The sequence below is a fragment of the Heptranchias perlo genome, chromosome 22 (assembly GCF_035084215.1).
Source record: "Heptranchias perlo isolate sHepPer1 chromosome 22, sHepPer1.hap1, whole genome shotgun sequence".
NCBI lineage: Eukaryota > Metazoa > Chordata > Chondrichthyes > Hexanchiformes > Hexanchidae > Heptranchias > Heptranchias perlo.
In genome coordinates this window covers 47716656-47741266 of record NC_090346.1, presented here as the reverse complement: position 1 = coordinate 47741266, position 24611 = coordinate 47716656, and the positions used below count along the sequence as shown (strand labels likewise).

The 24611-nt window shown below is 44.2% G+C and overlaps 2 protein-coding genes across 7 annotated transcripts in view; one reads left to right on the top strand and one right to left on the bottom strand.

Moving 5' to 3' along the window:
• Positions 1-6987, top strand: part of rsph10b (radial spoke head 10 homolog B) — a 40910-nt gene extending 33923 nt beyond the window's left edge. For both annotated transcript variants that reach the window (XM_068003769.1, XM_068003767.1), the window contains 2 exons: positions 1682-1982; positions 6206-6987. In XM_068003769.1, the coding sequence (XP_067859870.1) occupies positions 1682-1982; positions 6206-6395 (491 nt within the window). In that variant the 3' untranslated portion in view covers positions 6396-6987. The remainder of the gene's footprint in view (positions 1-1681; positions 1983-6205) is intronic.
• A 4559-nt stretch (positions 6988-11546) lies between these two features.
• The window catches only part of ccz1 (CCZ1 homolog, vacuolar protein trafficking and biogenesis associated), a 43772-nt gene continuing 30707 nt past the window's right edge, over positions 11547-24611 (bottom strand). For all 5 annotated transcript variants that reach the window (XM_068003498.1, XM_068003497.1, XM_068003495.1 and 2 more), the window contains 6 exons: positions 23448-23559; positions 21196-21229; positions 20529-20646; positions 16041-16199; positions 15810-15937; positions 11547-13053 (listed from right to left, as the gene is read on the bottom strand). In XM_068003498.1, the coding sequence (XP_067859599.1) occupies positions 12998-13053; positions 15810-15937; positions 16041-16199; positions 20529-20646; positions 21196-21229; positions 23448-23559 (607 nt within the window). In that variant the 3' untranslated portion in view covers positions 11547-12997. The remainder of the gene's footprint in view (positions 13054-15809; positions 15938-16040; positions 16200-20528; positions 20647-21195; positions 21230-23447; positions 23560-24611) is intronic.

Below are 24611 nucleotides of genomic sequence, written 5' to 3'. Positions count from 1 at the left end.
TGTGCAAATGTACTTCCTGATTTCACTCAACGGCCTAGCTCTAATTTTGAGATTGTGCCCCCTTGTTCTGGATTCCTGCACCAGAGGGAGTAGTTCCTCTGTATCGACCCTATTGAATCCCGTAATCATTTAAAATACCTCGATTAGATCACCCCTCAACCTTCTAAACTCAAGGGAATATAAGCCAAGTTTATGCAACCTGTCCTTATAATTTCACACTTTGATCCCTGGTATCAATTTGGTGAATCTGTACTGCACCCGCCATCCAAGGCTGATATATGTTTCCTCACAGAAACCACACAGGCAAGGGTTCCCCTGATGACTTCATGAGTGAATGCACTACCTGATGTGGCACTGAGCCTTGGCACCAGCAGTGGCCTGTACTGAGTTGGCTGATCGACTGTCTGAACTCACGTGAAGAAAAGCCAGTTAGCTGAGTTACCATGAGGCTGCTGATGTCCATTGACTGGTAGCCCAGCACAAGTCAGTGCCTTCAGGAGGTGATTGGAGGGGAGAAAGTTGAACAACTAACAATGCAAAAACACTCTGTAGAATCAGCCACCATTTACCTCTTGATAAACCTGCAGTAATGACTTCGCAACCTTTCAATCCTTGATTGTGAACATCATTACATGTGAGGGATGTGGAGCACGTACAGTCAACATCCACACTCACACCTTCTGTCAGCTCAGAAACCAGCCAGGCACAGAGCAATAGCTAGATGCAAGTTTAAAACTCCAAATATTATAAATTACAATAATACCAGGGGTCAACAAACCTCAAAGCCATGGTGATGCCAATTGTTCAAATTTGCTCTTTCAGTTCATAGAATCATACAGCACAGAAGGAGCCATTTGGCCCATCGTGCCTGTGCTGGCTCTTTGAAAGAGCTATCCAATTAGTCCCATTCCCCTGCTCTTTTCTCGTAGCCCTGCAAATTTTTCCTTTTTAAGTATTTATCCAATTTCCTTTTGAAAGTCGCTATTGAATCCGCTTCCACCAACCTTTCAAGCAATGTATTCCAGATCGTAACAACTTGCTAAGTAAAAAAAATATTCTTCTCATCTCCCCCTGGCTTTTTTGCCAATTATCTTAAATCTGTTATCCTCTGGTTACTGACCCTCCTGCCAGTGGAAACAGTTTCTCCCTATCCTATCAAAACTCCTCATAATTTTGGACACATCAATTAAATCTCCCTTTAACCTTCTCTGCTCTAAGGAGAACAATCCCAGCTTCTCCAGTCTCTCCATATAACTGAAGTCCCTCATCCCTGGTACCATTCTAGTAAATCTCCTCTGCACCCTATCCAAGGCCTTGATGTCCTTTTTAAAGTGCGGTGCCCAGAATTGGCCACAATACTCCAGCTGAGGCCTAACCAGTGATTTCTAAAGGTTTACCATAACTTCCTTGTTTTTGTACTCTACGCCTCTATTTATAAAGCCATGGATCCTGTAAGCTTTTTTAACAGCTTTATCAACTTGTCCTGCCACCTTCAAAGATTTGTGTATATGAACCCCCATGTCTCTCTGTTCCTGCACTTCCTTTAAAGTTCTGTCATTTGAACCTCTTAACCAGATTGTAAAGCAGTGTTCACTCCATTCTTATCTGCAGAAAGTAAATCTTGGATTTTAGCTGTAAAACTGTTCTTTGTATTTTCTTCTTTTCCCCTCCTTTTGTTAAGACAAAGCGGAAGGGCTCCCAGCAGAAGAGCTCCCAGCAGAAGAACCTGCAGCAGAAGAGCCCCCAGCAGGAGAGCCTGTAGGAGCAGAGCTCCCAGCAGAAGGGATCCCAGCAGCAGGGATCACAAACAAGTCGGAGTCTGAGTTGGAATTCTGGTTGAGTCAAATTTGTTTCTTCTTCATGAAGAGGCTGTTTCCAGCCCATGACCATGCTGAGGTTCTGAAAGTGGAGGCAAAGAGGGATAGCGTGCGACAGAATGAGCTGGCTCGCCTGGCTGAGATGAAAGCTGCAGCAAGAGCTAGGTCTGTATCGTAGTGTTCACTCAGAAATCATTGATTAATCCTGACAACGGGATCCCGCCTCTTGTAGTAGGGGGGAGATGGATCTGGGCTTGGCCCGATCTAAAAAGTTTTCACAAGATTGGGATTCCCACACTGGGGCTCGTTGAACAGGATGGGTCTGGTAGATACAAGACAGAGAAAGCGATTGCTTGTTTTTTCATGGTGTGTACGTCATATATGGGTACAGTAGCCTAGTGGTTATAGTACTGGACTAGTAACCCAGAGGCCATGAGGTTCAGAGTCACAAATTGCCACTGCGGGATATGAAACTCCACACAGAGTTCGAGAGTTCAAATCTCACTGTGGCAAGTTGTGAAACTGAACTTAATAAATCTGGTAATTTGTGGGCTGGCACCAGGACAAATAACCACAGAAGCTTCCGGATTTTTGTAAAAATTCACTAATTTCACCATTTGTAAAAGTTCACTAACGTCCTTCAGGGAAGGGAACCTGCCGTCCTCACCTGATCTGGGTCTACATGTGACTCCAGTCCCACAATTTGTGGTTGACTCTTAAAGCCCCTCAGGGCAACTGGGACTCGGTAATAAATACTGCACGTCCCAAGAACGATTAAAGAAAAATCACAGAATTTCAAATATTTTTTACATTTTAATTCTTTTATGTAGTTTCCCACAACCCTGTCCTGTGAAAAATGACAAAAAGAGTGCTATATATCTTTAACAAAAGTTATTTATCAGTGAAGCTTTCTCTTCCTGTCAGCCAACCTCATAATTGTAGTCGAATGTCATCATTTGACAAGGCTTCCCATTTCCCACCATGTGACACAACCACATGGTAATTGTGAGCAACCATATTGGTAATTCACAAAAGATAAGGAGAGAAGCCCTATTTAACCCATCTTGGTTTATCCTTCTGGAAACATTCTACAATTGCCCCCTATCCAACTGTTTTCACCTCCACCACCCTCCCCATGTGTTGATCACTCTTTGTGTGAAGAAAAACTTTCTGACCTCAGTTGTAAATTTGTCTTTTACCACTTTGTGCCTCTGTGTCCTCTTATCCTACTGTCATGGTTTAGTTTGAAATAGTGATTTGGATCTACCATTATTATACCATGTATACTTCTCTAAGGAGGCGCTCTCTCAGCCTCCTCCTTTCGAGCCTGAAAAGCCCAAGTTTCTCCAGTCTTTCCTCATAACCTCCATCCTTTGAGGCTGGAGATCAGTCTTGTGGCTTTTCTCAACCTCTTTTAGACCTTGTGTTCCTATGTTGAAGGAACTAGACTGAGAGGAATACCACAAAAATGTTGCATTGGACTATACTATGGAGGGTGTTGCATTGGACTATACTATGGAGGGTGTTGCATTGGACTATACTATGGAGGATGTTGCATTGGACTATACTATGGAGGATGTTGCATTGGACTATACTATGGAGGATGTTGCATTAGACTATACTATGGAGGATGTTGCATTGGACTATACTATGGAGGATGTTGCATTAGACTATACTATGGAGGATGTTGCATTGGACTATACTATGGAGGATGTTGCATTAGACTAGACGATGGAGGATGTTGCATTAGACTATACTATGGAGGATGTTGCATTGGACTATACTATGGAGGATGTTGCATTAGACTATACTATGGAGGATGTTGCATTGGACTATACTATGGAGGATGTTGCATTAGACTATACTATGGAGGATGTTGCATTAGACTATACTATGGAGGATGTTGCATTAGACTATACTATGGAGGATGTTGCATTGGACTATACTATGGAGGATGTTGCATTGGACTATACTATGGAGGATGTTGCATTGGACTATACTATGGAGGATGTTGCATTGGACTATACTATGGAGGATGTTGCATTAGACTATACTATGGAGGATGTTGCATTGGACTATACTATGGAGGATGTTGCATTAGACTATACTATGGAGGATGTTGCATTGGACTATACTATGGAGGATGTTGCATTAGACTAGACGATGGAGGATGTTGCATTAGACTATACTATGGAGGATGTTGCATTGGACTATACTATGGAGGATGTTGCATTGGACTATACTATTGAGGATGTTGCATTAGACTATACTATGGAGGATGTTGCATTAGACTATACTATGGAGGGTGTTGCATTGGACTATACTATGGAGGGTGTTGCATTGGACTAGACTATGGAGGGTGTTGCATTAGACTATACTATGGAGGATGTTGCATTGGACTATACTATGGAGGATGTTGCATTGGACTATACTATTGAGGATGTTGCATTAGACTATACTATGGAGGATGTTGCATTAGACTATACTATGGAGGGTGTTGCATTGGACTATACTATGGAGGGTGTTGCATTGGACTAGACTATGGAGGGTGTTGCATTAGACTATACTATGGAGGATGTTGCATTGGACTAGACTATGGAGGATGTTGCATTGGACTATACTATGGAGGATGTTGCATTGGACTATACTATGGAGGATGTTGCATTAGACTATACTATGGAGGATGTTGCATTAGACTATACTATGGAGGGTGTTGCATTAGACTATACTATGGAGGATGTTGCATTGGACTATACTATGGAGGATGTTGCATTGGACTATACTATGGAGGATGTTGCATTGGACTATACTATGGAGGGTGTTGCATTAGACTATACTATGGAGGATGTTGCATTGGACTATACTATGGAGGATGTTGCATTAGACTAGACGATGGAGGATGTTGCATTAGACTATACTATGGAGGATGTTGCATTAGACTATACTATGGAGGATGTTGCATTAGACTATACTATGGAGGGTGTTGCATTAGACTATACTATGGAGGATGTTGCATTAGACTATACTATGGAGGATGTTGCATTAGACTATACTATGGAGGATGTTGCATTGGACTATACTATGGAGGATGTTGCATTAGACTATACTATGGAGGATGTTGCATTAGACTATACTATGGAGGATGTTGCATTAGACTATACTATGGAGGGTGTTGCATTAGACTATACTATGGAGGATGTTGCATTGGACTATACTATGGAGGATGTTGCATTGGACTATACTATGGAGGATGTTGCATTGGACTATACTATGGAGGATGTTGCATTGGACTATACTATGGAGGATGTTGCATTAGACTAGACGATGGAGGATGTTGCATTAGACTATACTATGGAGGATGTTGCATTGGACTATACTATGGAGGATGTTGCATTGGACTATACTATGGAGGATGTTGCATTAGACTATACTATGGAGGATGTTGCATTGGACTATACTATGGAGGATGTTGCATTAGACTATACAATGGGGCCAAACAGGTTAGTTTTATGAAAGAGACATCTGACTAAAGCGATTGGTTTAATTTTACTCATATTAATTGGTCGTGGAAATCATATGGCTTATCAGAGGCTTCTCTCCTGAAAGCCCATGGAAGAGTTTTAAATCAATGCACTTGTGTGGTTCATATGATGTTTATATTGTTTGAAGTTTACAGCACAGGAGGAGGCCATCCGGTCCATTGTGTCTGTACCAGCTGTTTGCTGGCACCATCCAAATCTAACCCCACGGCCCCATTCTCTTCCGGAAGTCCTGTGCGTTCCTCTGTTTCAGATGTTTGTCTACTTTTCCCTTAAAAGACGCAGTGTTCTCTGCCTCAACCAATCCCTGTGACGCAGCATTCCATGCTCCAGCAACCCTCTGCATAAAGACAATTCTCCAAACCCCTCTCCTCGTTCTCTTAGTGACAGTTTTAAATTGATGGCTCCCTGTCACTGACTCACCAACCAGAGGAAATGGTTATTCCCTATTTACCCTATCAAAATTTTAAAAACCTCTATTAAATCTCCCCTTAACTTTCTCTGCTCCAGTGGGAATAGTCCCAAGTCTCTCCTCATAACTATAGATTTTCATCCCTGGTATTATCCTGGTGAATCTATTCTGTACGTTCTCTGTGGCTTTAAAGTCCTTTCGATACTGGGGCTGCCCAAAACCGCACAGTCCTCTAACTGTGGCCTAACCATTGCCTTGTACAAATTATCATTGCTCTTTGTTCTTGTACTCAACTTATATGACGCTGATGATTGTTCATCAGGTTGGTAAGTTAAGATGCTGCAAATTGGGATTTGGACAATAACTGAAGTCCGCACAACTATCTAAAGTGCCTCGATGTCATCCCAACTGTGTGGTGTGTTCTAATGTGATTACAGATTGAAAGAGGAAGCCATCAAATGTGAACAGGAGGAGACTGAACTGAGTTTAATTATACACAGTCCTATAAACCAAAGTGATGAAGAAGATAAAAACCTTACTCCAGTGCAGAAGGACCCCTCGGAAATGGTCAGTCTGCCGCCGACCAATAAACTCAGTGGAAGCAAAAAGAAGAAAAAATCCTTATAAACTAGTTCCTCTCACATCAATTGGGCAGAATTTATTAAAAAACATTATTTTTAAAAAAGATAGAACCAGGCCATTTTCTAACTTTCATTGGTTTGTTTTCCCAACATCTGATTTTACATTTCAATCACTTTCTTTGCAGCAGTTTTAAGTCCTGTGTCTATGTAAGAAAATGTATCTCAGTGAAAAGTGTGTTGTTTAATAAATATGTTTACAAATCCCTCCATGGCCTCGCCACCTCCCTAACTCTGTAACCTCCTCCAGCTCTACAACCCTGCGAGATCTCTGCGCTCCTCCAATTCTGGCCTCTTGTGTATGCCTGATTTCCATCGCTCCACCATTGGCGGCCATGCCTTCAGCTGCCTAGGCCCTAAGCTCTGGAGTTCCCTCCCTAAACCTCTCCGCCTCTCTACCTCTCTCCTCCTTTTAGACGCTCCTTAAAACCTACCTCTTTGACTAAGTTTTTGGTCACCTGTCCTAATATCTCCTTATGTGGCTCGGTGTCAAATTTTGTTTGTTAATCGCTCCTGTGAAGTGCCTTGGGAAGTTTTACTACGTTAAAGGTGCTATATAAATGCAAGTTTTGTTGTTATGACAGGTTTCAATTGTTTGGCTTTATTGAAACATTCATTTAATGCAAAATAAATATCTGAGGTTTGTGTGTATAACGACAGGCATTGCACTCCAGAAATGATCCATTGTCTGGGACTTTAACTCCCCCTCACCCAGTGAGAATGGTTTGTGGGAGGGTTTAAAATTTGATCATTCTACCTCCCGACTCCTACCCGCCGTAATTTTTATGATGGTGAATCATGCCACCGACTGGACTCCCGCTAAAGGCAGGCGGGGGCTGACTTAATATTCGAAGTCAGCGCCGCCACGTGATATTAAATTCATGTCAGGTGGAGTCCCACACTGTCTGCAGCCAGGCAGCTGATCCTCTGTTAGTACCCCTTGTGGGCTAGAGGAGCAGGAGCGCTCCCACCCCCCACACCAGGCCCCTTGAGGATTCCTTGGGCCTCCCCAGCCCCGGCCTCCTCCGCCCCCCCCCCCCCCCCCCACCACCCCCGATCTCCCTGGAACGTCCTGCCCCGGCCTTCCTCAACATTCCCCCCACCCCGATCGCCCTCGACCACCTCCCCACCCCCCCCCCCCCCCCCCTCACTGCTCAGGACCGTACCCACAGGTCCCGAACTTGGTCTCCTACTGCCAAATGTACTCTATTATTAAGAACAGCTTTATGATCTTTCAACCACAACGTTAGTGTAAAACTACCACAGTACCACCCAAAGCAGCTAGCATTGTGCTTCCTGAAGGAAATTTGAGAACCTCCAACTAGAGGTGAACATCGACAAATTGTACCAGTTCTAGTTTAGGCAAACACCTTAGCTTGGCGATGGGACAAGTCATTTATTATCGCTCAAATCTGTTAAGGAAACAGCACTTCTACTGCCTCGGAGGCATTCTGTATAAAATTGTGCTACTTGAATGTTAAATTCGCTACGCGCAGAAATTTGCAGTTTTTATCGTGTGATGTCACGCTGCACTAAATCACTTGCCCCAGGGATGCCCACAGAGCAAAGAGGAAACCTTCACAATTTCTGCTGTGTGTCAGCTGTGGCTCAGTGGGTCGCACTCGCCTCGAGTCAGAAGGTCGTGGGTTTAAGTCCCACTCCACTGACTTGAGCACAAAATCCAGACCAACATTCCAGTGCAGTTCTGAGGGAGTGCTGCACTGTTAGAGGCATCGTCTGCCCTCTCAGGTAGATGTTGAAGATCCCATAGCACTATTTTAAAGAAGAACAGGGGAGTTCTCCCCAGTGTCCTGGCCAATATTTATCCCTCAACCAAGATCACTAAAACAGATTATATGGTCATTATCACATTGCTGTTTGTGGGATCTTGCTGTGCTCAAATTGGCTGGTGCATTTCCTACATTACAACAGTGACTACACTTCAAAAATTGGTTGTGAAGTGCTTTGGGATGTCCTGAGATAGTGAAAGGTGCTATATAAATGCAAGAATATTTTCCAGGATGATTAATGATAACCTTAGAATATTGGAGAAAATTCAGTATCTACAGATTTAACAGTAAAACTTGAAATTTAATGTTCAAATAATCCAGTTACCAAACCAGAGCTCTGCATGCAAAATACTTGACATTTTGAGAAATCCAATTTCAGCTCAGACTTTGCCTTTGAACTCATCACTATAGTGTTCAACTTCTCGTCAAGATAGCACGTTGAACTCAGATTTATTAATTGGGTGTGTGGGGGGGTGGCGGTGAGTGAAAAACAAATATTTGGGGAGGGTTTTTTTTCTCGTGCAGTTAAATTTATTAAAATTTAGTGAAATAAAAATTATGTACCTTTGATTTAGAGCATTTATGCAGCCTGGACTGCTGTAATACAGATAATGAGCACTAGAGATCACTCTTACTACTTGGATGCCAAAGAATGATTAGTCTTTTTAGAAATGATGTATGATTAAATCATCTCCCTCTTAATTCACAAGATCAAAAGTTAGACAGATGACAAAGACCATTTTAACTAATCTATCCAGGAAAAAACTGGCAGTCACTCCGCTTCTCCCCATCCTCCATTACAGGATCCACGGTTTCTTAAATGATTCCAGTGAAACCTTGAAGTCCGTTCCCTGTAGGTCACTCTTTGTATGAGACAGAACTTCCTGAATATACCTTTCACTAGTCACCTGGAACGTACAGCACAGAAACAGGCCATTCGGCCCAACTGGTCTATGCCGGTATTTATGTTCCACACACCCCTCCCTACTTCATCTCATCCTATCAGCATATCCTTCTATTCCTTCCTCCCTCATGTGTTTATCTAGCTTTCCCTCAAATGTATCTATGCTATTCGCCTCAACTACTCCATGTGGCAGTGAGTTCCACATTCTAACCACTCTCTGGGTAAAGAAGTGTCTCCTGAATTCCCTATTGTTATTAGTGACTATCAAACCATTTCATAATCTTAAAGACCCCTATTAGGTCACCCCTCAGTCTTTTTTCTAGAGAAACAAGCCCCAGCCTGTTTAGTCTTTCCTGATAGGTATAACTTCTCAGTTCTGGTATCATCCTCATAAAAGTTGGAGTTGGGCCCTATTTCCCCTGGTCCTACTGTTACTGTTTAATTTATTCCAGCTTTTTCTATACTGTTTTAATATCTACAAGGTCACCTCTCAGTTGCCTCTTTTTAAGGCTGAAAAGCCAATGTTTCTCCGGTTTCTCTTCACAGTTCAGTCCTGGGGATGTTAAGGATCAGTCCTGTGGCACGTCTGTGCACCCCTTGGCTTGATTCTCAGTGATTAGAACTCGACAGCACGCACAGTGCAGTCCGACCAGACGGATATAAGCATTGTTTTCTGGGATCTTACTGGTTTGGCCAGCTGCAGTGATTGGACATGTTGTGCACGGAACCTACCAATAGGAACACAGGAACTGGAGTAGGCCATTCGGCCCCTTCGCACCTGTTCTGCCATTCAACTAGATCATGTTGATCAGTACAGATCAAGTCTAAAGCACAATGATCGTCTTGCTGCCTCTACCTGGCCTGGGTGATCAAGCACCTGTCTGCACAACTCCAAAGGACTCAGGGCTTTCTGTTCCACTGTGGGTTGCTTCCAGCTGTCCTCGCATCAGTATCTCAGTCTAATGTCCCTAGATCTCACTCAACTTTACCTTGGGCTATTTAGATGCCATTCACAGAGTTTGTATGATGTCCAGTTTTCTTCCTATGTGTAGTACTTTACACCTGTCCACATTAAATCTTGTCTGGAAGGGTTTTAAAACAAATTCCCTTTTAAAAAAAAAAACTTTTGGGCTCCCTTCACGGCTCAGTAGATAAACTTACTGTGTGGTGCCCCTCAGTCAAGATCCATTGGATGTGCCGAGAGCTCTTTTCAGGTGGGGTGGCAGTGAGGGTGCCATAATTAGCGCTGGTGTCCCTGGGAAAGGAGGAGGAGGAGGGAAGAAAAAGCAACCACTGAGGGAAGATCTTTATGTATTAAGACTTCCTGGAAAGTGGATATCAAGTGCAGATAAGACTAAGGCTGGTTGTGGTTGAACTCTTGCTTACACTCACTGACCAGGCCCACACGCAAAGAATTGGATGAGGTGTGAAAGTTGTGAATGGCTTTGGAACTGTACCCCAATATAAAGCATCACCTTCAGGACAGGAGGGGCAATCTTATAGATTTGCAGAACTTTGCAGCAGTCAGGGGCCATTCGGCCCATCACAGCCGTGCTGGCTCTCTGAAGGAGCTATCCACTTTGCCCATTCCCCTGCCCATACAGTCTACAAAACGCCGAAGGAGTGCTGCACCGTTAGACCAGCCCTCTTTCGAATGAGATGTTAAACTGAGGCCCTGTCTGTCCTCTCGGGCGGACGTAAAAGATCCCACGGCCATTATTTCGAATAAGAGCAGGGGAATTCTCCCCGGTGTCCTGGCCAACATTTATCCCACAACCAACATCTAAAACAGGTTATCTGGTCATTATTTCATTGCTGATTGTGGAACCTTGCTGTGTGCAAAATTGCTGCCACGTATCCTGCATTACAGCAGTGACTACATTTCTTGGTTGTCAAGCGCTTTGGGATGTCCTGAGGTCATGAAAGGCGCTATATAAATGCAAGTCTTTCTGTTACTCAATTCAAATGATCTGATAATTCAATTTTTTGGCATTAAATTCCCACTTTACTGTTACTTCCACTGGATAATTCTAATTATTGGACAATTTAAACTTTGGTAATGCTAAAATTACTTTGAATTATCAGATATAATATTTATATAAATGCAAGTTTGTTCTTTTATATAATTTTGATTAAAACCCGGCGGTATCATCAAATTAGCCTGCGTGCAAGTTCAGTAAAGATAATTGTGTGGAGGATATCTTGCATTTATTTAATGCATAATATGGCAAACTGGCCATAATATCAGCAACTAAAGCAATCACAAGCTTAGGCAGAGGAACGGGATACAAAATCTCACTGTTAGTGAAATCAAACTCAACAAAGTTTATTTTATTTCCAATAAGCTAAAATACACACCACAAATTAAAAATCTTCCATTTTCTATCTCGTATCTTGAATTTGACATAACTTTGGTAGCTGCGCAGAAACACAACAGAGTCTCAAGTTAGTGCAGATAGATTTTATTTTTTTTTAAAAATGCATCATTACATGGATAAATCAGCACCATGTTTTTTCAGACAAACCCGTTTCATTTTATGTTGAGGAAGTAGGGAAAATGAGGAGGCAGAATTCTTGAACGCTAAAACACAACCTGTCTGGGGTATACGCCTGAATTTGTCGGATGTGAAAATTGCAATTTTGAGGCTGAGGTACAAAAGTTTTGCTAACTTTTTTTTTAAAAAATTGAGAATTTACAGCATGCAACATACAAGATCACACATCTGAAGAGACAACATTTGAGGATAAAATCATGTTTTAAAGATACTGTATTGCAATTAAGACTAGGAGATTGCATCTATCTGTAACTGGCTTGTGGGCTGGGGAGATGGGGGATGGGGCAGGGAGGCGGGGGATGGGGCAGGGAGGCAGAATCCTACGACATGGTGTAACTGGGCACCACGAAGACAAGAGAAGCTCTCGGATACATGTGACAACGGACTATTCCTTTCCCACTATTATAAAAGAGGCTGCTTTGTGTTAAGTTTAGCTGCCCATTTCATGTACAAATGTTTACGTAATGCGAGTATTTCCTGTGTCTAGTTTCTGAAACTAGTTATTTTTATTTTTTAAAAAAGGTATTAATACAAATGTGGGAATTACGTCCAAGTGATACTGATGGTCAGTTTCATTACGCAGCACTCAAATCGATTTTCTCAAAAATATAAATTAATTCTTCAAATTATAACTACATTTTGCTCCAAGTGTCCACGCACGAAAATATTACAGAGTGCGTAGCCTTGCTCTAAGGTTAAGTTACAAAGTACGTAGCCAGATGCTACAGACTAATCTTTATGACAGTAACCCACATTTAGTATTGCTAAACCAGAACACTTCATCATAAATACAGCTCACTTCAAAGCACAAACCCACAGCTTTTTAAGTAAAAAAAAGCCCACATCAGAAGATCTCTTATCTTCTGATAGAGAATATAATTTTCTATAAAATACCCAATGATCAACCCTCCTAAGTGAGGATTAACTTATAAATAAAGCAAAATACACAGACGCAATCGGAAAGAAGTTAAAATCTCACTCAAATGTTACTGTTAATTTATTTTTTACAGTACAGGCTTGCCATATATTACAGATTGGAATGATAAAGTCGACGATCTTTTAATTCAGTTACCATAAATATTTAAAATCTAATTATCTTACATTCCATGGAAACTTCCTATAACAGCGACCGCTGTCCGAGAGACAAGGTGGGACCTTTCCTTCTGAAGATGAGCGGCATTAGTGATGACGCCGCACTCGCCACGGGCAAGAGTTAAGAGAACGAGTTTGTTTGCCTCGCGCGGCATCGTACGGTTACTTTCCGTGCCGGCGGGTGGCCCACGTTCACCCGCTTGTCTGTGCCGTGCCCGAAGCCACAACGGGCAGCGAGCTTGAGCAACGGTTAGTCCAGGAAGAAGATGTTGCTGAACTGAGTCGCGCAGAGTTTCTTAACTTCCTCTGGAAAGGACAGAGAGAGAGAGACAGATGGAGAAAGAACCCGGTAAATGTGGGCAGTGTTGGGTTTTATTAGGTGTGGGACTGCCTCCCGCCACCCCCACATATCACCCCCCCAACCCACCCCCACCCCCGCACACCCCCCACCCCATCCCTCCACATACCACCACCCCGCCCCCCCCCACATACCATCTGCACACCCCCCACCCCACCCCAACCATCTCCACCCTGCCCCCCCATCCCACCCCCACATACCACCACCCTCGCCCCCATCGCCTCGCCCCACCGCCACAACCCCACCCATACCACCGCCCTCACTCCACCAATTCAGGGCCTCGAGCCTGTTCCGCCATTCAATTAGATAACAGCCAGTCTGTTTGGTTTGCTCTGATTGAATTTTACCGGCCTGGAGGTTTGGATATGCCACTCACCGCCACCATCGCCTCACTGCTGAACAATTACTAAATCACAACACCGAGCTCTGCCAGTATCAGCAACTAGAAACATAGGCACGTTAACGGGAACAGGGACGCGAACGCTCCGCGGGGGCGCTCGGGGCTCCGCGGGGCACCTTTGCAGCCCAAGAAGCTTGGACGCCCTAGCTGCAGTGTGTTTCAAACAGGGGAGAAAATTTACTTGTTAGCCACCCAGCTCGACTATTGAGCTGGACTGATGACAATAAACAGTGGTTACTAAGCAAGGCTGTTCATACCGTGAAATTAATCTCAAGACGCGACGAGGTCAAATTAGCCATTTCACGTCATCGGTATTTCTGATCACAAAATGGATGGGGTGGAATTTCCTCGTCCTGCACCGGGATTTGGAGCATGGAGAAAGATCAGGTGGATCGTGTGGCCATAACGGAGCCCACCCCCAGTTAAACCAGTGCAAGCCCTCTTACGGGCGTGTGATCCTCTCCGCCTGATCTTCCTCCATTCGCTGCACAACAACAGCTTGCATTTATGCAGCGCCTTTAATATAGTAAAAACGTCCTCAGGCCCTTCACAGGAGCGCAATCAGACAAAAATTGACACTGAGCCAAAGAAAGGGACATTAGGACAGGTGACCAAAAGCTTGGTGAAAGAGGCAGGTTTTAAGGAGCGTCTTAAAAAGGGGAGAGAGAGAGAGAGAGAGGCGAAGAGGTTTCGGGAGGGAATTCTGGAGCTTACACCCAAATTTATTCCTGGTTTTCTCAATAGAAAAAACAGTGAGAGATTAAAAAAATCATTGTGCGGCACTATTGTAGGGCTGTGAGCAGACTGGTGTTTAAGACAGAAACCAAAACCAAGAAGTGATACGATCTCAAAACGCATCCATAGTTAATGCTGGAGTCCGCCAGTTCACTTGGTCCTTGTTACCTGAAACCTATCCTGCGTGTAAATGACAAGCACAGTTGATACATACTAAAGGAGAGCTGATTTCCTCTTAAGTGACTGATTTGCACCAAGTCCCGTTCACCCATCACCCCCCCCCTGTGCTCACTGACCTACACTGGCTCCCAGTCCGGCAACGCCTCGATTTTAAAATTCTCATCTTTATTTTCAAATCCCTCCATGGCCTCGCCCCCTCCCTTCTTCTGTAACCTCCTCCAGCCCTACAACCCTCCGAGATCTCTGCGCTCCACCATTGGCGGCCGTGCCTTCAGCTGCCTCGGCCCCTAAGCTCTGGAATTCCCTCCCTAAACCTCTCTCTCCTCCTTTAAGGCATTCATTAAAACCTGCCTCTTTGACCCAGCTTTTGCTCACCTGTCCTAATATCTCCTAATGTGGCTCGGTGTCAAATTTTGTTTGCTAACCCTCCTGTGAAGCACCTTGGGACGTTTTACTACGTTAAAGGCGCTATATAAATGCAAGTTGTTGTTGTTGTTGTTGTTGGCTGTCTAAAAAGAATGATATTTAATCAAAAGCGTTGCCAGAGGTGAATTTACATTTAAATGGAGAAGTAGAAAGAAATCTGTAAAGTAAAACCTATGAAGTAAAAACAGAAAAGCTCAGTCTGTGTCTAAAAGATAGGTTAAGATTTCTGGTGTATTCCTGCTCCAATGGTTATAGCTGAAACACTCTGCCTTTTCTGTTTTTAAAAATCGCTTTTAAATGTGCTTTCTAAGGATAATCTGTAAACGCACAAGATGTACTATAGTCAATAGTTCTTTGATTCTACCGCCCGCTCAACAGTACATTAATACCTCTGTTGACAATAGGGTTGTGATTACTGCCAGCGAGACTACTGTACAAACACTACGTAGAATGTACAGCACAGAAACAGGCCATTCGGCCCAACTGGTCCAGACGGACGTTTATGCTCCACACGAGCCTCCTCCCACCCCTCTTCATCTAACCCTATCAGCATGTCCTTCTATTCCTTTCTCCCTCACGTACTTATTTAGCTTCCCCTTAAATGCATCCATGCTATTCGCCTAATCTACTCCATGTGGGAGCGAGTTCCACATTCTCACCACTCTCTGGGTAAAGAAGTTTCTCCTGAATTCCCTATTTGATTTATTAGTGACTATCTTATATTTATGACCCCTAGTTTTGGTCTCCCCCACAAGTGGAAACATCTTCTCTACATCTACCTATCAAACCCTTTCATAATATTAAAGACCTCTATCAGGTCACCCCTCAGCCTTCTCTTTTCTAGAGAAAAGAGCCCCAGCCTGTTCAGCCTTTCCTGATAGTTATAACCTCTCAGTTCTGGTATCATCTTCGTAAATCTAGGTAGGAGTAGGAGATTCAGTTCCAAGAACAGCAGCCTCTTACCGTTGACTTCAATTAGATTTGCGTTCTTCTGATTCAAAATTACGTAGAGCTCTCGCTGGTCAGATTTTTTGCCAACAACCCAATAATCGGTCATGGTCTTCACGATAATCTCTTCGTCCTCGTCGGCTCTGTGTGAATCACAACACTAAGTTAGTCAAAAAAAAATAAAACTCCCTTAAATCAACAGCTTATCTTCACAAAACGTTAAATTAAGAAAACAGAGGCAAGTACCTTGAGAAATCGCTGTTAATATCCCCCAGGATCTTCATTAGATCAGGGTGGACCGATGTCAGGGACATACTGGCTGTTTTACGCATGTGAATGGTCGTCTTCTCAGCCAGGTTCATGTGATTGAAGTAAATAAATTTGAAGTGCGGTTCCTTTTCTGGTCTGCAAGATGAGGAAATGCATCAAAGTTTTGTGAAAGCAAATGGTATTTCCAAAATGTATCTTTTTTCATTCATACAGCTCCCCCCTACCCGAGAACAATTCCCAAAAATATTTTTATAACGAGAAAGTTGATGAATGTTAAGTGTTATTTTTCGTATACAAGACAGTGATGAAGTTGGGAGATAAGACTTCAGAAACTTGCTTCACGGAGCCACCTAATGGCCAAAGCCTGCAACTACATTGTGACAGTTGACATAGCAAAACTGAATGGGAAATGTTGACATAGCAATTTACAATGGCAAGAAAAGTGTGACCAAAAATCGTGACAACCGGAAGTGGACAGGAAGTGCAGATCCTATCCAAGAGTTGTAATAGGTGGAATTACAGCAACAACAACACGTGCAGTTAACCCTGCCCAGCAGGTGGGGCATCCTCAGAGTGCCCTATAGCGTGGGGGAAGAGAGAGAATTTGTTGGGGGGGGGGGGGATGGGGAGGAGGGGGGGGGGTAAGACCCCATTGAGGGGAATGGGGGGGGCATGGAAGAGAGACCCTGTTGATAGAGGGCATGGGAGAGAAGTAGACAATCCCTGTTGTGTATGGGTCACCACCAGCTCAGCTCGGAGGAAGGAGGGGGTGATGACTGCGGTCATGCTGTAGGTGGTCCAAGTGATAAAACAATGTATCCTTCAAGTCACTGTGGGCAACACCATAGTTATACACTAGTATTATAAAAGGGCAAAGCATCATAAGTTTATTTTAAACTTAGTGCAGGATCTACAAGTCATGCATTAATAAAGCAGCTCGCTACCTATTGTAGGACATTTAGAATTGTGTGTAGTTAAAAAAGTGTTGCATAAATCTATTGGACCTCAGCAGATATACCTTGGTGTAATCATCAAAAGTAAACGCCTGGCTTCCATTTCACACTCGTTCGCACTGCACTTAAAAATTAATTAACAATATGGCTGTTCCTGGATATCGAGTAACAGGAGACCAATCCCATTAAAAATGCTTTTGATGAGCACAGACAATGTCCTTCACAGACTGAGTCCTACGGCCCTTGTCCCGCAGATTGCTGCGAGTTTGTACTGTCAATCCTTTCGTGTACCAAGGCAGACCCAAGGTTGTTTATCGCTTGGAGTCTCGGTCAGGAGACACCAGGGGCATTAAAGTTTCAGGCGCAGTTAATCAGTAAGAAGAGCACCTGGGTTCCCTAACACGACCGCTCCAAAGTCAAACGGCATTTAATGATTCAGGAAGACAGACACTGCGTCATGCCTGAAAACCAATACGCCAGAGTGAGCCTCGAAGCTGCACAGCTCCATTAATTAACCTCTCGCCCAATGTGTAAATTGAGGGCGCTCTGCACTCAGGTCCGGAGAGGTGGAATTTAGGCCGCATGCGCCCCAGTGACCCGCGCACATGCTCGCTCTTTGGCGATGGGCAAACCGTATCGATGTACTTTGTAATATTTGCCGATCTTTTTACAGTTACACCAGTTGTGATCATTTTCTTTTTTGCCCTGATGGCTCACTGGGTGAATGCAGTTCAAACAGACTGAGTGGAGTTAGCCCATCTCAGCTCGGGCAACACTGTCACAATTATACAGAATTACACACAAATTACAACATGGAAACAAGCCATTCGGCCCAACCAGTCCCCATTGGTGTTTATCCTCCACACGCACAGTATCCTAATCACGTGCCTACTCTGTTCTCATATCTCTCTATCCCCTTTTCCTTCAATCACCTCTCTACACCTATTCTTCAATGTTTACATTGTCTCTGCTTCAATCATGAACTCCAGTCGTACATTCCACAACCCCCACCGTCCACAACCCCCACCGTGTTTAAAAACGTTTCTCCTGCTCTCTGTCCTAAATTTCTTACCTTTAATCTTATATCTAGGTCCCCCTTCTTGTAGACCCTTCAACTGCTGGAAACAATCTGTTTTGATCTATCTTTTCCTACAACAGCGACTACACTTCAAAAAACGACTTCATTGGCTGTGAAACGCTTTGGGACATCCTGAGGTTGTGAAAGGCGCTGTATAAATGCAAGTCTTTTTAAAAAAAATCTTGTTCCATCACTTCATAATTTTAAACAATTTTACAACACCAAGTTATAGTCCAGCAATTTTATTTTAAATTCACAAGCTTTCGGAGATTTCCTCCTTCCTCAGGCAAATGTTTCAAGAGCTCCTTGAAGCCTACGCATTTATACATATAGAACAATACATGGTGTTTACAGAATGCCCCTGCAACTGCCCGTTGCCAAGGCAATCACCGTGTTCAGACAGAGAGGTGTCACCTGCAGAACCCCCGAATACACATTCAACAAAAAAACAAACAGGGAAAAAAAAGAGAAAAAAAAAGAGAGAGGCAGAAACATCCGGAAGGCAGAGAGAGCCAGCAAATGACCCATTATATTAAAAACAGATAACATTTGTTCGCTGGTGGGGTAACGTGTAGCGTGACATGAACCCAAGATCCCGGTTGAGGCCGTCCTCATGGGTGCGGAACATAATTTTAAAAATCACTATCAAATTATCCCTTAATCTCCTCTGTTGTTTGTATTTCCTCCTACCAGGCAGCAACCTGGTGAATCTGGGATGTCCCCTCTCTCTTGCTTCAACATCCCTCCTACAGTGTGGAGCCCAAAACAGCACACACTACTCCAAGTATGGTCTTACTAGGGCTTTATATAAGATTCACCACTACATCTCAAATTCTATAGCTCTTGCCATAATACCCAGTATTCCATTAGCTTTTATATGGCCTTATTTTTTTTTGTTATTCATCCTCAGGATACGAGCGTGGCTGAATTCATATTCTCAATCTGCCACGTTGGGATCTGAGCCAACATTCTCTGGATTATTAAGTCCACTGAAGTCTATTCTGTGTGAAACAGGACAGCAATCTCATTCCAATTAAAGATTTGGCTTTAAACTCAATTCTCTTCCAGTGAAGCTCAAAGGATTAAAAGCTTTAACAGACGAGAGATTGAATCTTTATTGGGCTGAAAAAGTCCTGTGCAACATTAGTAACGAACGTGTTAGCGAATTCATCTGAAATCGCTTTGCTGTTTTAACAGAGGAATTAATTCGTTTCAAATAAATGAGTCAAATCTCTCGTTAAAATGGGGACGGCAGAACTTTACAGGAACGTGCGTGCGTCCTTCATTAATGTCGCACTGAGTAACTTTGCCCCGAGTGTTCCTGAATATATGAGTAGCTCCTTCATCATCACGTGACATGATAAGACCATCACTGTCAACACTTCTATCTCTTCAGTTTCACAGACTTGTTTTTTTTTTAAATGTCCTTCAATTTTCTGTCTGATGTTCTCCGACTCCCTAAGGTTAGTCGGAATCTGGAACTCTCTCCCCCAAAAGGCTGTAGATGCTGGAGGCCAATCGAAGTTCTCAAGACTGAGATCGATAGATTTTTTTTTTTGTTGGGTAAGGGTATCGAGGGAGATGGAGCAAAGGAGGGTAAATGGAGTTGAGGTACAGATCAGCCATGATCTTGATTGAATGGGGGAACAGGCTCGAGGGGCTGAACGGCCTCCTCCAGTTCCTCTGTTCCCATCTCAGCTTGGGTACGGTTAAAAAAGAACAAACTTGCATTTCTATAGCGCCTTTCACAACCTCGGGACGTCCCAAATCGCTTTACAGCCAATTAAGTATTTTTGAAGTGTAGTCACTGTTGTAACGTAGGGGAACCTGGCAGCCAATTTGCGCACAGCAAGATCCCACAAACAGAAAATGTGATAATATCCAGATCATCTGTTTTAGTGATGTTGGTTGAGGAATAAATATTGACCAGGACACCGGGGAGAACTCCCCTGCTCTTCTTCGAATAATGGCCATGGGATCTTTTACGTCCACCTGAGAGGGCAGACAGGGCCTCGGTTTAACGCCTCATCTGAAAGACGGCACCTCCCACAGTGTAGCACTCCCTCAGCACTGCACTGGAAGTGCTACCAACTGAGCCACTTAGGATGGCAGTGCCAGTTCATCCGTCTTGCCCCTTATTACAAGTGGGCCTGGACAGCGAGCGTCAGTCGATGCTCAAACACATCCGAGGCCAATCACAGCCTCACACACAGTGGAGGCAATCCCAGCAATGATCACTGGATGGCGATCTGGAGCAGAAGTTCTGGCTCATTTCTCTCCTCTTCCAACCCAACGACGCTGTGGTGGGATTAAGACCCCCCCCCCCCCCCCCCCAGATCGGCAGGACCTTTAAACACGTTCATTATAAAATGCAGATGCCCCTTTCTGCCTCACTCCGCACAGCTTTACCAACAGAGAGCTGATTATACTCACGCCGACAGCCTCTTGTTTGTGTTGAACTGTTCACAGATGTCCGAAGCCAGGAGGGTGAGCTGGGGTCCCACAAGATTGTCCAGCTTCCGGCAAAACTCTCTCGTTAGCTCCACTGAGGCTAAAGAGAAACAAAAAACACAAATTATCACTGCGATGTCCAAAGAGTGGGAAACCATAGAAGGGAATCGGGGATGCGCAAGAGGCCAGAACTGGAGGAGCGCAGAGATCTCGGAGGGTTGTAGGGCTGGAGGAGGTGACAGAGATAGGGAGGGGGGGGTCGAGGCTATGGAGGGATTTGGACACAAGGATGAGAATTTTAAAATGGAGGCATTGCCGGACCGGAAGCCAATGTAGGTCAGCGAGCACAGGGCAGGGGCAGGGGGGGGGGTGGGGTTAGCAGACTGTCAAATGATTCTTCTTCATGCAGAGAGTGACCAACATTATATAATGGAAACCCGGGTACAATAGAGGTCAAACCACTGGAATCATTTAAAAAAAATGTTAAATGCTGCAATGAGGGAGGGAGAGGCGTGTCCCTCTGAGTGGATGAATTAAGACAGCCTTCCTCATCCGTATTTATCTTGTGATCGTTAATGAGAATGGGTGTGTATCTCGGAAATTAAAACTACCCTCAATCAGCAGACTGATATTAAATGAAGCAACTCACCATCTATCATGAAACAAACTGCAGCACTCATAGCCTGGAAACAAAAACAAAACATATAAGCATCCAAAAAGCTGAAAGTTTTTACTTTTGAAGTGTAGTCACTGTTGTAATGTAGGAAACGCAGCAGCCAATTTGCGCACAGCAAGATCCCACAAACAACAACGATAACGACCAGATAATCTGTTTTAGTGATGTTGGTCTAAACCTTTACCTTGTCGGTCAGGGCAGGTCAGGTGTTAAAACCGTTTACTGTAACGAGACTAGACGGTGCTTCCGGTCAACACCGAGGTGGTTAAGTGACCCAGCCACCCTCAGAGAGCATCAGCGGCTTCGGACGGGCGAGCGAGCCCCCGGAGCAGGGTCAGCGGGACCCTCGACGGAGGACGAGCTAATCCTCGAATTAGCCGACAGCCTCCGCTAATCTGCAAGGGGTGACGGAGCCGGAGTACAGAACAGGTCAATGAAAGAGTGACCGTGGACAGTCCCAAACACAACCCCAGGGTTCATGTCCCCACATTAAAGAGGTGAGGAGGACAGTCACAGGGGCTCCGACGATAGCCGGCCGATGATGGCGATGATGTCCTTCCAGAAACAGAGGTCACCTATACGGAGACCGCTGACGTAAATCAGGACCTGCGTTGAATTGCTCTAGTCACGTGTTACTGGCCAGGTTAGATTCCCATCTACGGCCACGTGAGGGCTGCAGCTTTACTGTACAGGGAGAGTTTCTTTACCCAGTAAATGAGATGGTTCAGGCACTGGGTGGATCAGTTACCATTGTGCTCCAACAACTGTATCACCAAAGAACGTCTCTCAGTTCTCTGAACAATACGGCCATCAATCAACATTAATCGAAAGGGGCACGACACCAGCTTAGATTGGTATCAAATTAATATTGCTTATCTGTTTTGGCCATGTCACAAACTATCAAAGGTAGGGCTCAATTACACAATTTTGTACTTACCTGCGAACTCAGGATTGTTCTAAGTCCCTTGTTAACTATTTAAAACTTGCCATATTACACAAGAACAAAAATAAAAACGACTGCAGATACAAGGCTTTAATAGCTACTTGGCTCAGTGGGCAGCACTCTCGCCTCAGAGTCAGGAGGTCGTGGGTTCAAACCCCACTCCAGAGTTTTGAATGCATAATCCAGGCTGACACTCCCAGTGCGGTACTGAGGGAGTGCTGCACTGTCGGAGGCGTTGTCTTTTGGATGAGACGTTAAACAGAGGCCCCGTCTGCCCGCTCTGGTGGGCATAAAAGATCCCACAGCCACTATTCGAAGAAGAGCAGGAGAGTTCTCCCCGATGTCCTGGCCAATATTTAATCCCTCAACCAACGTCACTAGAACAGATTACCTGGTCATTATCACATTGCTGTTTGTGGGATCTTGCTGTGCACAAATTGGCTGCCGCGTTTCCTACATTACAACAGTGACTACACTTCAAAAGTACTTCATTGGCTGCAAAGTGCTTTGGGATGTCCTGAGGTCGTGAAAGGCGCTATATAAATGCAGGTCTTTCTTTCTATTACTCCTACCTAATGAACACATTGGTTTATATTAAAATTCTTAGTAATGTTACAAGGTAAAACCCACAAAGGTACTATTTGTCTAGGCCAATGTTCCTCCATCAACCACCACCACCCAAAACACAAGATCAATTTCTCATTCATCTCGCTGCTCTTCGTGGGATCTTGCTGTGCGCAAAATGTCCGCCAGCTTTGCCTACATTACAGCAGTGACTGCACCTGAAGGTAATTCACTCCACGTGAAGAACTTTAAGACACTCCTGAGTCGCAATGAGGTGCTACATGAACACAAGTCCGTACTTCTTTCTAAGTTCCCCTACTTTATACTAAAGTTAGGACTTAGCTAAAAACAAGAAGTATTGTAGGGAGGGAGGCAGAGAAAGGAAAGAAAGACCTGCATTTATATAGCGCCTTTCACAACCTCACGACATCCCAAAGTGCTTTACAGCCAATGAAGTACTTTTTGAAGTGTAGTCACTGTTGTAATGTAGGGAAACGGAGCAGCCAATTTGCACACAGCAAGATCCCACAAACAGCAATGAGATAATGACCAGGTAATCTGTTTTTACTGATGTTTTTAGGGAGGGAGAAATGTCTCCATCTTTTTACCAGTTTACTAAGGTTCTTTCATTCAATTATTACTTGTGTTGTGAGTCTGTCTCCTGCTGTATATTTGTTTGAAGTGTGTGCGATTTACATTGAAAATAATTAGAACTCACCTTATAGACAATCAAGTGCAATTCTTCATAGGTGCTGTCTGTGTTCACAAAGATTTTGGGAAACCGAATTGCGAATTCAGGATCATTGATATTATACGGACCAGTGAGAAACCTGAGTAAAAACAAACATCTTTGGGATTAGAATCCTTTCACCAGGTGTGTGACTGTGGCCCGGTAATGGGACCCCGCCCGGTAACGCGACCCCGCCCGCCCGGTAACGCGACCCCGCCCGCCCGGTAACGCGACCCCGCCCGCCCGGTAACGCGACCCCGCCCGCCCGGTAACGCGACCCCGCCCGAACTAGCCTGCTACCCAAACGGATTCGCTTTTTGTGATCCAATGTGACAAGCACTAAATATTCAGCTCTGAAGGTCACCCTGGGAGGTGGGAATATCAGCTCAAAGATTGGTTTCGTGTCAAAACAAATTCAGTGGTAGGAGCACGTAAACCAACAATTGATTCCATCCAGAACGTGTGTCTTAATTAAAAAGGGAAGCAAAATGCTGTGGATGCTGGAAATCTGAAATAAGAACAGAAAATGCTGGAAAACTCTCAAAGCATCTAATGGAAGGTCATCGACCTGAATCGTTAGCTCTGTTTCTCTCTGCACAGACGCTGCCTGACCGGCTGAGTGTTTCCAGCATTTTCTGGCTTTATTTTTAAAAATTGTGCAGGATTTAGAGTATTGAGCACAGATTTACAGACTAACGTAAGGGGAGCTGGGACAAGCAAGGTATTCGATGCCTGATGGCATCTGGGACCCTGCTTTATGCAAATTTAGAAAGAAATGACTCCTCGAAGAGAGTGCAAGAAGACAAAATGTTAACCCATAGCACCTGACTGTACTGAGATAGTCCTTAAAGGGGATCAGTGCTGGGATGGGAGGTGAGGCACTTTCAATTGTGTTAGACGGAAGCAGTTACCCACGAACTTGCTCACGTGCCACATCGTCCTTAATGCTTACAGAGCTTCCAATAGTGGCAGGGAGTCAACTATTGGAATCTCCAGTCAACATTCCTCAACTCAGTCAAAACACGGACTAACTTCTCATTCGTCTCACTGCTCTTCATGGGATCTTGCAGTGCACAAAATGTCGGCTCTGAAGACAAAAGCACCACCTCCCCCACCTCAGGTACAGCCTCCCTAGGGAACCTCCCCCACTGA